A 15470-nucleotide genomic window follows, 5' to 3' on the forward strand; every position below is an offset into this window, starting at 1 on the left:
CCTCATGCTCCCCCACTAGTAACTGAACTCCAGGATGAATGTTTCCCATCAATCACCACTCTCTGACTTCTTTCAGCTAACCAGCTAACCACTAAATCACTCTCAATCCCATGCCTTTGCATTTTCAGCAATAGCCTGCCATGGGGAACCTTATCAAACGCCTTACTGAAATCCATTTACACCACATCAACCACTTTACCCTCATCCACTTGTTTGGTCACCTTCTCAAAGAACTCAATAAGGTTTGTGAGACACAATCTATCCTTCACAAAACTGTGTTGACTATCCCTAATCAACTTATTTCTTTCTAGATGATAATAAATCCTATCTCTTATTACCCTTTCCAACACTTTACCCGCAACCGAAGTAAGTCTCACTGGTCTATAATTACCAGGGTTGTTTCTACTCCCCTTCTTGAACAAGGGGACATTTGCTATTCTCCAGTCTTCTGGCACTATTCCTGTAGACAAATGATGACAAAGATCAAAGCCAAAGGCCCAGCAATCTCCTCTCTGGCTTCCCAGAGAATCCGAAGATAAATCTCATCCGGCCCAGGGGACTTACCTATTTTTACACTTTCCAATTGCTAACACCTCCTCTTTATGCACCTCAATCCCATCTAGTCTAATCGTCTGTATCTCAGTATTCTCTTTGACACCATTGCCTTTTTCCAGTGTGAATACTGATGAAAAACATTCATTTTACACTTCCCCTATCTCCTCAGATTCCACATACAACTTCCCACTACTGTGTTTGACTGGCCCTAATTTTCTCTAGTCATTCTTTTATTCCTGATATACCTCTAGAAAGCCTTCAGGTTTTCCTTAATCTTATGACCTCTCGTGTTCCCTCCTGGCTCTTCTTAGTTCTCTCCTTAGGTCTTCCCTGGCTAACCTGTAACTCTCAAGTGCCCTAACTCAGTCTTCATATCTCATCCTGACATAAGCCTTCTTTCTCCTGACAAGAGATTCAACTTCCTTAAAAAAAACCATGGCTCCCGCGCTCGACCACTTCCTCCCTGCCTAACAGTAGCTGGTCCTTGAATATGCTCCACATTTCAACAGTGTCCATCCCTTGCACTTTCCTTCCCCATCTTGTGCATCCTAAATCTTGCCTAATCGCATCATAACTGCCTTTCGCCCAGCTATAACTCTTCCCCTATCTCTTTCCATCGCTAAATTAAACATAACCGAACTGTGGTCACTATCACTAAAGTGCTCACCTACCTCCAAATCTAATACCTGGCCGGGTTCATTACCCAGTACCAAATCTAATGTGGCCTTGCCCCTTATTGGCCTGTCTACTTACTGTGCCAGGAAACTGTCCTGCACACATTGGACAAAAACTGACCCATCTAAAGTACTTGAACTATAGTGTTCCCAGTCAATATTTGGCAAGTTGAAGTCCCCCATAATCATTACCCTGTAACTCTCGCTCTTATCAAGGCTCATCTTTGCTGTCCTATCCTCCACATCTCTGGAGGCCAACAGAAAACTCCCAACAGGGTGATCACTCCTTTCCTGTTTCTAATCTCAGCCCATACTACCTCAGCTGACGAGTCCTCAAATGTCCTTTCTGCAACTGTAATACTGTCCTTGACTAACAGTGCCACACCATCGCCTTTTACCATTTTCTCTGTTCTTACTGAAACATCTAAATCCCAGAACCTGCAAAAACCATTCCTGTCCCTGCTCTACCCATGTCTCTGAAATGGCCATAACATTGAAATCAACCCATGCTGCAACTTCACCCACCTTATTCCAGATGCTCCTGGCATTGAAGTCGACACACTTCAAATCAACTTCTTGCCTGTCGGTGCCTTCTTGTGATCTTGAAATATTAGTTCTGACTTCACTACTCTCAACCTCCCGCATACTCATACTACAATGTTGGTTCCCATTCTCCTGCTGAAAACTCTCCCAAAGAGCATTAGCAAATCCTCTGCACCCACCCCACCAAAGGATATTGGCACTCATTTCGTTCAGGTGAAGACCATCTGTTTGTAGAGGCCCCACCAACCTCAGAAAGTGCCCCAGTTATTCAGGAATCACAAACCCTCCCTTCTGCACCATTCCTGTAGACCTATGTTCAACTCCTCTCTCTCCCTTTTCCTTGCTTTGCTAGCACACAGCATGGGCAACAAACCAGAGATGACAACCCTGTTTGTTCTCGCTCTAAGCTTCCATCCTAGCTCCCTGAATTTCTGCCTTAGATCCCCATCGCTCTTCCTACCTATGTTGTTGGTGCCTATGTAGACTACAACTTGGGGCTGCTCCCCCTCCCCCTCAAGGATCCTAAAAACACGATGAGAGACATGGGAGGCACCTGGGAGGCAACACACCAAAAGTGAGTCTCTATCGTTCCCACAGAACCTCCTATCTATCCCCTAACTATGAAGTCCCCAATGACTAATGCTCTGCTCTTCTCCCCTCATCCCCTCTGAGCAACAGGGACAGACTGTGCGAGAAACCTGTGCCCCACTGCTTATTCCTGGTAAGTCATCCCCCCCCCAACAACAGTATCCAAAACTGTATACTTGTTATACAGGGGAACGGCCACAGGGGATCCCTGCATTGCCTGCCGGTTCTCTTTATGTTCCCTGACAGTAACCCGTCTACCTTCTTCCTTTACCTGAGATGTGACACCTCCCTGTAACTCTTCTCAATAACTTCCTCTGTCTCCCAAATGATCCAAAGTTCGAGGAGCTGGAGCTGGGTCCACTTGCCACAGATACAGTCAACAGGGACACTAGTGGTGGCCCTTACCTCTCACATTAAGCAGGAAAAACATTCAACTGTCCGAACCTCCATTTCCACTATTCTAAATTCCCAACAAGGTTACTGAAAAACCAAAAAAAATAAAGAAACTAGTTACCTTACCAATCCAGCACAACGAACTTTTCTTTTGGTGAGAGGAGGACAAGAGGTGGGAGACACTATCCCAGTACCACCCAAATATAAAGCCTCACTTACCCAGCAGCCCCGTGTCCGCTCCTGCTCAGTGTGCTTTATTACATGGAGATTAGAGCAGAAGAACAAGGAAGCCTGGCCACAATTGTCCACAGCAGATGTTTGGTTTCCATTATAAGGAAGGAATTACTTATAGTGAAGGCAATGCAACAAAGGTTTACTGAGTCAGTTCCCACGATATTAGGGTGGTCCTTTAGTTACAGTCCGAGTCAGTGAGGCCTACATTCTCTGGAATGCAGAAGACTGAGCAGAGTTTGTTGAAACATACAAGATTCTGAAGAGGATACAGGGGATGGAGAAAGAAAGATTGTTTTCCTTAGCTGGGAAATATGGATTGGCCATCAGCTGTTACATTAAACTTCTGATTCTATTTCAGCTATCACTGTGTGCTGTCTTGGGTTCCATCATGTGTTTCTGAAGCTTTTTCTTCTTAACTGTCGACGTGCTTCCTGACCGACTAATCACTCGGCATGAAGAAGATTATTACAGTCAGTTGATTGCTCCGCTCCTGACACAAATTCCACAATAAATCTAATTAAACAAATTACTGGAAATGGCTACTTTGTCACCACCCCCAAAAAATAAGACAAAGTAAAACATGTACAGCTGCACACAAAGCACTCACTAGCTAGCAACGTAGTCTTAGGTTGTACACACAAGGATCTGACAGAGTTAAGATCAAGGCTAAAGTCCCAAGTATAACACCTTGCTAACTAAATGTTGCATGCAACCTTTGAATCATCACAGAATCCCTACAGTGTGGAAACAGGACCTTCGGCCCAGCAAATCTATAGCAGCCCCCGAAAAGTATCCCACGCAGACCCATTTCCCTATTACTCTACATTTTCCCTGACTAATGCACCTAACTTACACATCGCTGAAAATTACAGGCAATTTAGCATGGCCAATTCACCGAATCTGCACATCTTTGGATTGTAGGAGGAAACTGGAGCACCAGGAGAAAACCCAGACAGACACAGGGAGAATGTCTGTGTGGAGATTGCACAGTCACCTGAGCCTGGAATCGAACCCAGGTCCCTGGCACTGTGAGGCAGCAGTACTAACCACTGAGCCACTGTCCGCCCCGCATTCTACAATGTAGTTCTGTCAGCATTGCTATAAACTACACTTCGCTTTCTGTTCATAAACAACCAATTACATGTAAGTGATTTGGCATCAGAGAATGGTTGTGGGGGCACTGATGCCACTAAAGACTGATAATTAGAATCTATACCCAATGTCTCTATAATAGTAAGAAGAGTAAGCAGTTGTTGGTTCACCAGGTGTGAACCAGAATATAACATCCTGCATTTGCTACAATGTAGTAAAACACTGCAGGAGCTTTAAAGGAGTGTTACCAAATGCAACCTGACATTGATATAAATAGGAACTATTTGGAAAAAGTGGGTAAATGCTCACTCAAAAAGGAAGTTTTTAAAGGAGCATCTTAAAAGATGGAAAGAGTGACTTAGATCTGTGAGAAGTTTCAAATTGAGGGAAGGATGTTAAAAATCTCATAGGATCATTGGCTTTATTCATAGAGGCATAGTACACAAAAAACAAGGAAGCTGTACTAAACCTTTATTATTACTGGTTAGGTCTCAGCTAGGTGTTGTGATTGATTCTACGCATCACACTTAAAGATGGAAGACATCAACACATTGGGATATAGAAGAATTTTCCAGAATGACTTTAAGGTTAAAAGACATCACCTATATGGTGAGATTAGTAAACTATGGTTGCACTGAAAAAGACGCGAGACCATAAAGTGCATTTCAATCCAAATGCATTACTTTACCTACAACTATGCATCATTCGCTAGGTTTCACTCCTCCAAATGTTCTCTTGGTCTCTCCCTCCCTGAAACTTCCACCCTCAATTAACTTGGCCTCATCAAAAACACTGCTCTATGCATCCTAATTCTCAGCAAGTCGCATCCATCCATCCTTCAACCCCGTACTCATTGATCTTCATTGGTTCCCAGCCCAGTAACACCTCACTGAAATTGCAGCAAAATCGCAATGAAATCTTTCTATTCTGCAGTTCTTACTGTCTGAATTTAGCAGCGTGAGTATTATGCAATCTTAGAATCTATTTCATGAACTTTATACACTGTCTAATATTAGTAGCTTCAACATTGTGCGTTCTCTGAAGTCCATGGTGAAAGTACAGCATGCACTCAGGGTTTGATATTAAGCACTGAGAGTGCTCCTGACTTGGGAATAAGGACTGTATGCTCCCTGAAGGTAGTGTGGTTACTGTGTTTTTGTACTGCCCTGTAACACTGACTAGATTAAATTACACAATACAGTTAAACTGTTTACTGGAAGGAGGGAGTTGTTTTGTCTGCCACGAAGACCAATCAGAAATCCACTCCAACCCACTTGTTTTGTAAACAAACACAATCAATAGTGCAACCTTGTAGCCTTGAACAGTCAGCACAGATCATCTGAAGTTCTGTAGTCAGGCTTGACTTTTCAAATTTATGATTCACAGTAGAGAGCTAGCATGGAGAGAAGCTGCAATTCATTATTAAAATGTTATGTCCATGGATTTACAAATTTACAGAAAGCTGTGTTACTTGAAATATTACTGCACCACTTCACAACGTATAAATATTTAAATCTGCTGAATGAAACAAAATGCTATCTTACATAAGCAAACTTCCTAACATCATAGTTACTGTAATCTTAATTATTTACTTTGTTACTCTGTTTAGAGGGACAAAGGGAGTCAGTACTAGGGAAAAGTCTATATTTTCTATAATAGTGCAGACAGTCAATGTAAACAATGAAATTGTCCGTACACTAATTGCATTCAGAGATGCTGCCATCTTTTTTACAAGCTGTTTAGTTTCTTTGAAAACCCCATTTTAAAATTGGAAAGCAGGTCAAAACTGTTCTCCTTTGAAGTTTTTGACACCATCTAAAAATAGTTTTTCCCCAAATGTTTTTAATTTTGATTAACTATAGTGGATCTTCAGGATGTTATAAATCAATCCTAGGAAAAGCTTGGAACACAAAATGAACTCATTGAATTATCAGTATCATCCACAACCACAGCACAATTGTTTTGTGTAAGAAAATTCTCAGAAATCACAGTTTAATTTTCTCATGATCATTTTCAAAGAGGAAACATAAACACTTTTCTGATACCACTCTCACAAGTGATTAAATCTTCACGCAGTATGAATTAAAATCAAGGCCCAGTTAGATTCAAATAGGAGGCTTAAATACAAAATAGTATCATGTACAGTACCTGAAGAAAATTATTAGATTGCCCATAATTTGACTCTTATGAAGTCAATGTAACTTTAACAGAAGTAATAAAAAGCTGAAGGCAAATGACAAAATTTAAGTCCTCATTTGAGGTGATAGATGCTATTTTTCCTTCAAAGTATTCAACTTCATCTGTCAGAATTGAAACATTTCTGCGTGTGCGCGTGTGTAATGGCACCATTCTAAAAGGAACTCCAGAAATACCTATACTTTTAAGGAAATATTGCTGAGCTGAAATATTTTCTGCATTAACTCTGCTGAAATCAGCTGTCTGTCGAGCGTTGTGTTTTGAGATGAAGTGGCTCAATAAAGGTAACAGAAAGTGACGACTTGAACAAACTCGCTAACACCCAAAGAGAGGCATTCCCACAATTTGATGAGAACTTTTGTCGCTTTACAGCTCAAACTAAATAGTGTGCATCATTAAACCCTCAGGGAACAGACCTTTGGATTGAATAGGGAAAGAATCTGGTGCAGGATAATATGCTGAACATGAATCATTCACTACATGTGAAAATTGTTGTAAAGCGGTACTCCATTAATTTCACAGATAATGGGCAGCATTTTGTCTTCGAATCCGGTGGTAAAACTCACATGTGTACTGCCTATGAAAACATTTATGGAGGACAGTTGTAGGTGAATGAATAATGTATGAGCAATTTTGAGATTCAGTACTTAATATTATTTCTAGTAAACAATCTTACTGGGTACGTAGACAGCTAGCATGACATAACCAGTACAAGGTCAGACTTGTTCATAGTTTTAAAGCTATTGCTGTCCACTTTGTTTTTCCAAATATATATGTTAGAGTGCACAATTAAATTTTAATGAGATCCATTACTCTAACAAAAAGTATGCCCACAGTCATTAGTGTTTAACATTATCTGCAAGTTGCTCAACTAAGCACCACATATCAACTCAGAAATGAAAATAATGTTTAAAAAGAATCCATCACATTTCTTCACACTCTGGAAGCAATTATTATGGATGTAAGCTTGCTAAAGCATTTTATGCACCAAATTCTATATAAATTGTTGAAAGATTTATTACTTGAAATGGAACACTGCAGGCTTTTGTCCAATACTGCCAAATGAGATTGTAATAAGTCACAAACAAACTGCTGCAATTTAAAAGGCATCATAAAAGGACCCAGAATAACCTCCATAGTATGAACGTGTTACTGGTTTACCCTTATACCGAGAGTCATAGAGACGTACAACCCTTCAGTCCAACTCGCCCGTGCCGACCAGATATCCTAACTAAATCTAGTCCCATCTGCCAGCATTTGGCCCATTTGGTCAATAGTCACTGTTTTGTGCTCAGGTTCCAATTGCGATATGTTCAAAATAATGTAGCACAGTATCGTTTTCACTAATTTACTGCTCATGACTCCCATTAATTCCCGTGGGTTACTGACATACTACTTTACAAATCATTTCCGTTCAGTGCTGTTTCGTCATTGCTCTTATTTAGAATGTTGAAACTCCTAACCAGACATTTAACATTTCATGATATAAACGTATTTTACTCCTAAAAATATACATAATAATTACTACACTTTTAATCAAGTTTAGTTATGATTCCAATACTGTCATGGCAAAATATATTGTGCTATACTTAATTTACCATTTATGCTGACACTGGGATAACTGAGCTCCAGGAACTAATTTTATATCAATCAAAACAATTGGTATCATTATCATCAAATAAATTCAGCATTTTTTTCACATAATGCAGGATCTGTTTTAGTCTACAATATAACAATACCACAAATGCAAAGTTTATTTTGGATGCAGTAATAGCAGCTCAGATTAAAGAGTGACAGATAATGAAAGCTACCGTAATGAGGGTAGAAAAATACTGTTTACACGCAATGCTTCAGGGTATTAACATGCTTTCAGATACAATTTCTTGAAATAAATAACACTTGAATCTATCTGAAAATATAATTAGTTTTCAATCCACTAGATTTAATTCTTAGCATTGTAATAAATTGAGTTTGACCGAGTCAAAGCTGGATAAAGTTGTTATTACTTACTTTTTCCATTGCAGCCAATAGAATATGGGCATGCCCAGAGTATTCTGTAACAGAAATACAAATTAGACTCATTATGCTTTAACGTACGTTGAATTATAAGTAGCAATTTTAAAAAATTCAAAATGGCAGTTTATTTTTAAGAAACATAAACCCACACTTCAAAAATAATTAAATGTTTCATCACATTTCACCACTGAAGTCAATTTAATCACAATTGTCATTTTTTATAATTTAAAACGAGTCTGACTAATTAAATGAATATAGAACATATTTAAGATTATAAATAGTAATTACAACAGATCTTATATCTTTTCAAAGACATTTTCCTCACACTATTTATGCCACTTTTCTCCCTTTATCGCCTTTCCTGAAGGTTTTAACTCCATTAACTCCTGATCGATTCGCCATCAATTGACTGACACAATAATTCAGCTTACTACATGACTTGAGACGGTATCTGTCTGCAGGCTATTTAACCACAGTGGCGTTAAAGCAAAAGCTAATTCAGCTCTCATCCAAACTCCACACACAATACCATCCTTTCTGGTTACAGGGTGTTCGGTTGCGGGAGTGGTGTGAACCAAGGACTGTCAGAAGGGATGGTCCTTGCGGAAGGCAGAGAGGGGTGGGGAGGGAAAGATGTTCTTGGTGGTGGTGTCTATTTGGAGTTGGCAGAAGTGCTTGAGGATGCTGTGTTGGATGCAGAGACTGATGGGGTGGTAGGTGAGGACAAGGGGAACTCCTGTCTTCATTGCGCTGGGGGGGGCGGGGTTTAGGAATGGAGGTGCAGCAATGGAGGGCTGTCTGGATGATAGGAGGAGGAAAAGCACGTTCTTAAAAATAGGTGGCCAGCTGGATGCTTGCAAGTGGAATGTCTCCTCGTCCGAGCAGATGCTGAGGAGGTGGAGGAATTGAGAGAATGTGATGGAGTTCTTGCAGGATACTGGGTGGGAGGAGGTATAGTCCAGGTAGTTATGGAAGGCTGTGGGTTACTAGTAGATGTCTATCTGGAGACTGTCACCGGAGATGGAAACGGTGAGATCAAGAAAGGAGGGAAGGAAAAATTATTGAAGGTGATGACCAGTTCAGCGAGGCGGAGGAGGGTACTGGTGGAGGAGGACTGGATGAGACAAGCAGCAGCAGAGGGCCTGGAGGCCATCCTTGTGGAGTATGGACATATATAAGGACTGCATGCATATAGTGAAGAGAAGGAGCTGTGGGCCAGGGAACTGAAAGTTGCTGAAGAGATGGAGGGTGTGGTTGGTGTCGTGGATGTGGATGGGAAGTACCTGAACTAAGGGGGAGAGGATGGAGTCGAGGTAGCAGAAGAGGAGTTCAGTGGGGCAGGAGCATGCCAAGTTGATGTGTTAGCGGGGGTAGTTGGGCTTGTGAATATTGGGGAACAGGTAGAACTGGGCAATATGGGGCTGGGGGACAATGAGTTTAGAGGTAGTGGAGGGGAGATCACCAGAGGCAATGAGGAATTTGGGCATGATGGGTTGCAGTGGAGTCATGGGCATGGGGAGATAGGACACGGTTTCGGAGTGTTAGCGTTCGGCCTCTGTGACACAGATGTCCATCTTCCAGACTACCACTGCCCCGCATTTGTCAGTGGGTTTGATGGTGAACCAGGCGTGCTGCACGTTCAGAGAATGCAAGGTTGGAGTGGGTGAGAGGGGTGGAGAAATTGAGGAGGCCAATGTCACGTCCGCAATTTGCAATGAAGAGTTCTAGGGCAGGTACAACACCTTCAGGTGGTGACCAAATTGGGGAAAGACTGTTGGAGGCAGGAGAAGGGGTTGTGCAAGGGAGGTTGGGAGTTTTTGTCAAAGAATGAGGCACGGCGGAGGAAGAAGAGCTCCACATCATGGTGGATCTCGAATTCGTTGAGGTGGAGATGGAGGGGTACGAACATGAGCCCATCCCTGAACACTGACTATTCGGCCTCAGAATTCAAGATCGAGAGGGACGAATAGTGAATATGTGGTAAGGCTCAGGGATAAGGTTTTGGGGGAGTCCTGGGGTGGCTAGTAGGCCGGGGGGGGGGGGGGGCGCCGGGAGGGTGACAGCTTGTGGTGGGTGAGGTTTGGATGTGGTCTGGTTGGGAGGGGTGTGTGGGTGTGGGTATGGGAAATGGCGGGGGGGGATGGGGAGAGGTGTGAACTGAGGGGGGAGATGAGGTAGAGGGGTAGAGTGCATTGTAGGAGTTGATAGGTAAGAAGAGAGAGCTGGTGTGCTGGGTGGTTGCAAGTCAGCAGTAGGACCCAGGAGTGACCCTGAGAAATGTCGTCCGGGACTTGCTTGCAGAGTGGGCAGAGCCAGAGGTGGAGGTAGGAGGAAAGTCCAGGCTGGTCAGACTACTGCTGTCTGCAGAATCTGGGGCAGCATTGCGGGAGACATCCGGAGCGGAGACAGGTGAGCACTCGGGGGTCCTTATGAGATGTCGGAAGTGGTGTCCAACCTAAAAGTTGCTTTGGCCTGGAGAGAGTCTCCATGTCGATAATGGCAGCAGCAGCAGCATGGGGGAGTGGGGCCTGGAGGCAGCCAGAGCCAGGGTGCAAATTTTGAACCACAAGCGAGTTATCAGACTAGAGGTAACAGCAGCTGAGTCCTGCAAACTTCTGATTTTTTACATCTGATATGAAACTGAAAAACTGTTGAGTTGGTGGATTCTCCGTTGGAAGGAGAATAGTAGATATCCTCCACATGTTTAGGAAAGGGAAGTCTTTAGCTGGGGGAAGGATGAGGAGAGGGAATAGAGGTATAGCCACATAGCTGAGAGGGTGGAGTGGAGAATTCGGAGAGAGAACTGTTTATGGAGGTGTTGGAGGTATTACAAATATGGAGCATCAAAAGTGGGTCCAAATTTGTAGGGTTGAAAATGTACCTGCAGGCCATGAGGGACAAGATGGTTGCCAAGACAGCAGCTGAGGAACATCACGTGGCTGTAGTATTGAAATTGTTTCATCACCTGGTCAAAGAGCTGGAGGGCTGAGGTGGTCACAGCATTGTGGCAGTGAGAAAGGGGCTCACTGAGTGCATGTCTGAGGCAGGCAGAGAACATCTTCAAAGTGGGCATCCTTAGAAGAGACTTCTGTCTCTAACCAGGGATTAATCAAGAGCTTAAAAATGTGTTGCTGGAAAAGTGCAGCAGGTCAGGCAGCATCAAACGAACAGGAGAATCAATGTTTCGGACATAAGCCCTTCTTCAGGAATTCCTGAAGAAGGGCTTATGCCCAAAACGTCAATTCTCCTGTTCCTTTGACATTGCCTGACCTGCTGCGCTTTTCCAGCAACACATTTTTAAGCTCTGATCTCCAGCATCTACAGTCCTCACTTTCTCCTAGGGATTAATCAAGAACAGTCAGCGTGATTTTGTTACAGGGAGGGCACATCTGACCAACTAGATTGAATTTTTCAAAGAGGTGACCAAGTTTGCAGATTCTTTTGATAAGGTCCTTCATGGGAGACAGATATCAAAGATTAGGGCCATATTGGGATTCAAAGAAATTTGATAAATTCGATCCAGAATTGGTTGAATGGCAGGAAGCAGAGGGTGATGGCTAAGGGGCGTTTTTCCAACTAGAAGTCTGTATCCAGTCTGGTCATATAGGAGTCAGTTTGGGGCTTTGCTGTTTGTGATTTATATGAATTATTTAAACTTGAATGTGGAAGGGTTGATCAGTAAGTTTGCAGATGATACAAAAATAGTAAATAATAAAGTATGATAGGCTTAAACTACAAGAGGATGGGATGGTCAAATGGGTTGATCAGTGGCAAATGGAATTCAACCAGGACAAATGTGAGATGATGCACTTGGGCAAGACAACAAGACAAAGGAACACATGAAAAATGGTAGGACCCTGGGAGGTATCAAGAATCAGAAGGACATTGGTATGCATGTAGATGTAGACGAGTACACTCAGGGAGCAGGATAGGGGCATGAAGAGGTTAAGAAAGCATGCGCCTTTTCATGGGCAGCACGGTGGTTAGCACTGCTCCCTCACAGCGCCTGAGACCCGGGTTCAATTCCCGACTCAGGCGACTGACTGTGTGGAGTTTGCAGGTTCTCCCCGTGTCTATGTGGATTTCCTCCGGGTGCTCCGGTTTCCTCCCACAGTCACAAAGATGTGCGGGTCAGGTGAATTGGCCATGCTAAATTGCCTGTTGTGTTAGGTAAGGGGTAAATGTAGGGGTATGGGTGGGTTGGGCGGGTCGGTGTGGACTTGTTGGGCCGAAGGGCCTGTTTCCACGCTGTAAGTAATCTAATCTAATCTAAGTAAGTAATCTAACATAGAGTTTAATATTAGGGAGGCCCTGCCGAAGCTGAGGGCCACACTCTCTCAGAATTGCAAAGGACCCACTCTGTACTACATCCTCAGGAGAATTCATACTCTCAACAAACAGTATTTAAATTCCACATCAAACATCAAAAACTAAGCACAACTAACTTTTATCTACCCACCTCCATAACCAGCGCTCCTCAAACATTCCAGAAGATTCCCCTGGCCTCGGAAACTACTCAAACGCCATTAGCCATGCGGCTGATGCAGCTGCCACCCCTACGCTGATTGATGATGTCACTTTCGCCCCCATCGTGGCCACTCCCGCCTCTCACAATTCCTCATGCATCACAGGTAACATCACTTCCGCCCCTCACATCATCACTGATGCCACACACTCAGTGACTTCCGCCACCCCTACTGCCATGGTCACCACCACTTCCGCCCCCACCAGCGCCAGTCACCTGCATTCTGCTGACACTATCCCCAACCCCCAGAACCCCGAGGGGAACACTACCCCTGCTCATGACTCCACCCCCATTCCCCCCACCACCACACCCACTCCAGTTACAGGTTCCGCCCCCACTCCCAGCTCCACACCCACACCAGATCCCAGCTCCCAGCCCTGCCGAGTTTTCACCATCCCTCCAGACCTCCCCCTCACTGAGGACGAACGATCAGTCCTTCATCCCTCTCCGTCCGCGCATCAATGAATTTAATACATGCTGTGACGTCGAACAATTCTTCTGTCGCCTCCGCCTCCGAGCTTACTTTCACAATCAGGATTCCTGCCCACCTTCCGAGGATCCCTTTGCCCACCTCCAACACACTGCATCCACCTGGATACCCCGCACTGGCTGATTACCTGCCCTCGACCTCTTCATTTCCAACTGCCGCCGGGACATTAACCACCTCAACCTAACTACCCCCCCTCCTCCACTCCAACTCTCACCCTCAATGCGTGGCCCTCCAATCCCTCTGCTCCAATCCCAACCTCACCATCAAGCCAGCAGATAAAGGGGGCACAGTGGTAGTCTGGCACACTGACCTCTACACCGCTGAAGCCAAACGCCAACTCAAGGACACCTCTTCTGGCTGCCCCCTTGACCATGACCCCAACCCCATCACCAAACCATCATCTCCCAGACCATACAGAACCTCATCACCTCAGGAGATCTTCCACCCACAGCTTCCAACCTCAGTCCGGGAACCCCGCACTGCCTGGTTCTACCTCCTTCCCAAATTCCACAAGCCTGACCACCCTGGCCGACCCATTGTCTCAGCATGCTCCTGCCCCACTGAACCATCTCTACGTACCTCAACACTGTCCTATCCTCCCTAGTCCAGGAACTCTCCACATACGTTTGAGACACTACCCATAACCTCCAACTCCTCCAAGACTTCCATTTCCCTGGCCCCCAATGCCTCATCTTCACCATGGATATCCAATCCCTCTACACCTCCATCCGCCATGACCAGGGCCTCCAAGCCCTCCATTTTTTCCTCTCCAGACTTCCCCAACAGTACCCTTCCACCGACACTCTCATTCATCTGGCCGAACTGGTCCTCACCCTTCACAATTTCTCCTTTGAATCCAGACACTTCCTCCAGACCAAAGGGATAGCCATGGGCACACGTATGGGCCCCAGCTATGCCTGTCTCTTTGTTGGCTACAGAGAACAGTTGATCTTCCGTAATTACACCGGCACCACTCCCCACCTCTTCCTCCGCTACATTGATGACTGCATTGGCGCCACCTCGTGCTCCCACGAGGAGGTTGAGCAATTCATCAACTTTACCAACACATTCCACCCTGACCTTAAATTTACCTGGACCATCTCTGACACCTCCCTCCCCTTCCTGGACCCCTCCATCTCCGTTAATGACGACCAACTTGTCACTGACATTTTTTACAAACCCAGTGACTCCCACAGCTACCTGGATTACACCTCTTCCTACCCTACCTCTTGCAAAAATGCCATTCCATATTCCCAATTCCTCCGACATATCTGCTCCCAGGAGGACGAGTTCCACCACAGAACACACCAGATGGTCTCCTTCTTTAGAGACCACAATTTCCCTTCCCACGTGGTTAAAGATGCCCTCCAACGCCTCTCGTCCACATCCCGCACCTCCGCCCTCAGACCCTACCCCTCCAACCGTAACAAGGACAGATCGCCCCTGGTGCTCACCTTCCACCCTACCAACCTTCGCATACACAAAATCATCCGCCGACATTTCCACCACCTCCAAAAAGACCCCACCACCAGGAATATATTTCCCTCCCCACCTCTTTCTGCCTTCCGCAAAGACCGTTACCTCCGTGATTACCTGGTCAGGTCCACGCCCCCCTACAACCCACCCTCCCATCCTGGCACCTTCCCCTGCCATCGCAGGAACTGTAAAACCTGTGCCCACACCTCCTCCCTCACCTGTATCTAAGGCCCTAAAGGAGCCTTCCACATCCATCAAAGCTTTACCTGCACATCCACTAATATCATTTATTGTATCCGTTGCTCCCGATGCGGTCTCCTCTACATTGGGGAGACTGGGCGCCTCCTAGCAGAGCGCTTTAGGGAACATCTCCGGGACACCTGCACCAATCAACCACACCACCCCGTGGCCCAACATTTCAACTCCCCCTCCCACTCTGCTGAGGACATGGAGGTCCTGGGCCTCTTTCACCGCTGCTCCCTCACCACCAGGCGCCTGGAGAAAGAACGCCTCATCTTCCGCCTCGGAACACTTCAACAGTTTCCTCATTTCCCCTTCCCCCACCTCACCCGAGCTCTAAACTTCCAGCTCAGCACTGTCCCCATGACTTGTCCGACCTGCCTAGCTCCTTTTCCACCCATCCACTCCACCCTCTCCTTCTTGACCTATCACCTTCATCCCCTCCCCC

At 45.0% G+C, this 15470-nt stretch overlaps 1 protein-coding gene across 3 annotated transcripts in view; it reads right to left on the reverse strand.

Moving 5' to 3' along the window:
• The window catches only part of LOC132825532 (E3 ubiquitin-protein ligase MGRN1-like), a 158810-nt gene that overhangs the window by 39349 nt on the left and 103991 nt on the right, over positions 1 to 15470 (reverse strand). For all 3 annotated transcript variants that reach the window (XM_060840899.1, XM_060840897.1, XM_060840900.1), the window contains exon 7: positions 8286 to 8329. In XM_060840899.1, the coding sequence (XP_060696882.1) occupies positions 8286 to 8329 (44 nt within the window). The remainder of the gene's footprint in view (positions 1 to 8285; positions 8330 to 15470) is intronic.

Source organism: Hemiscyllium ocellatum, chromosome 20, assembly GCF_020745735.1.
Source record: "Hemiscyllium ocellatum isolate sHemOce1 chromosome 20, sHemOce1.pat.X.cur, whole genome shotgun sequence".
Classification (NCBI taxonomy): domain Eukaryota; kingdom Metazoa; phylum Chordata; class Chondrichthyes; order Orectolobiformes; family Hemiscylliidae; genus Hemiscyllium; species Hemiscyllium ocellatum.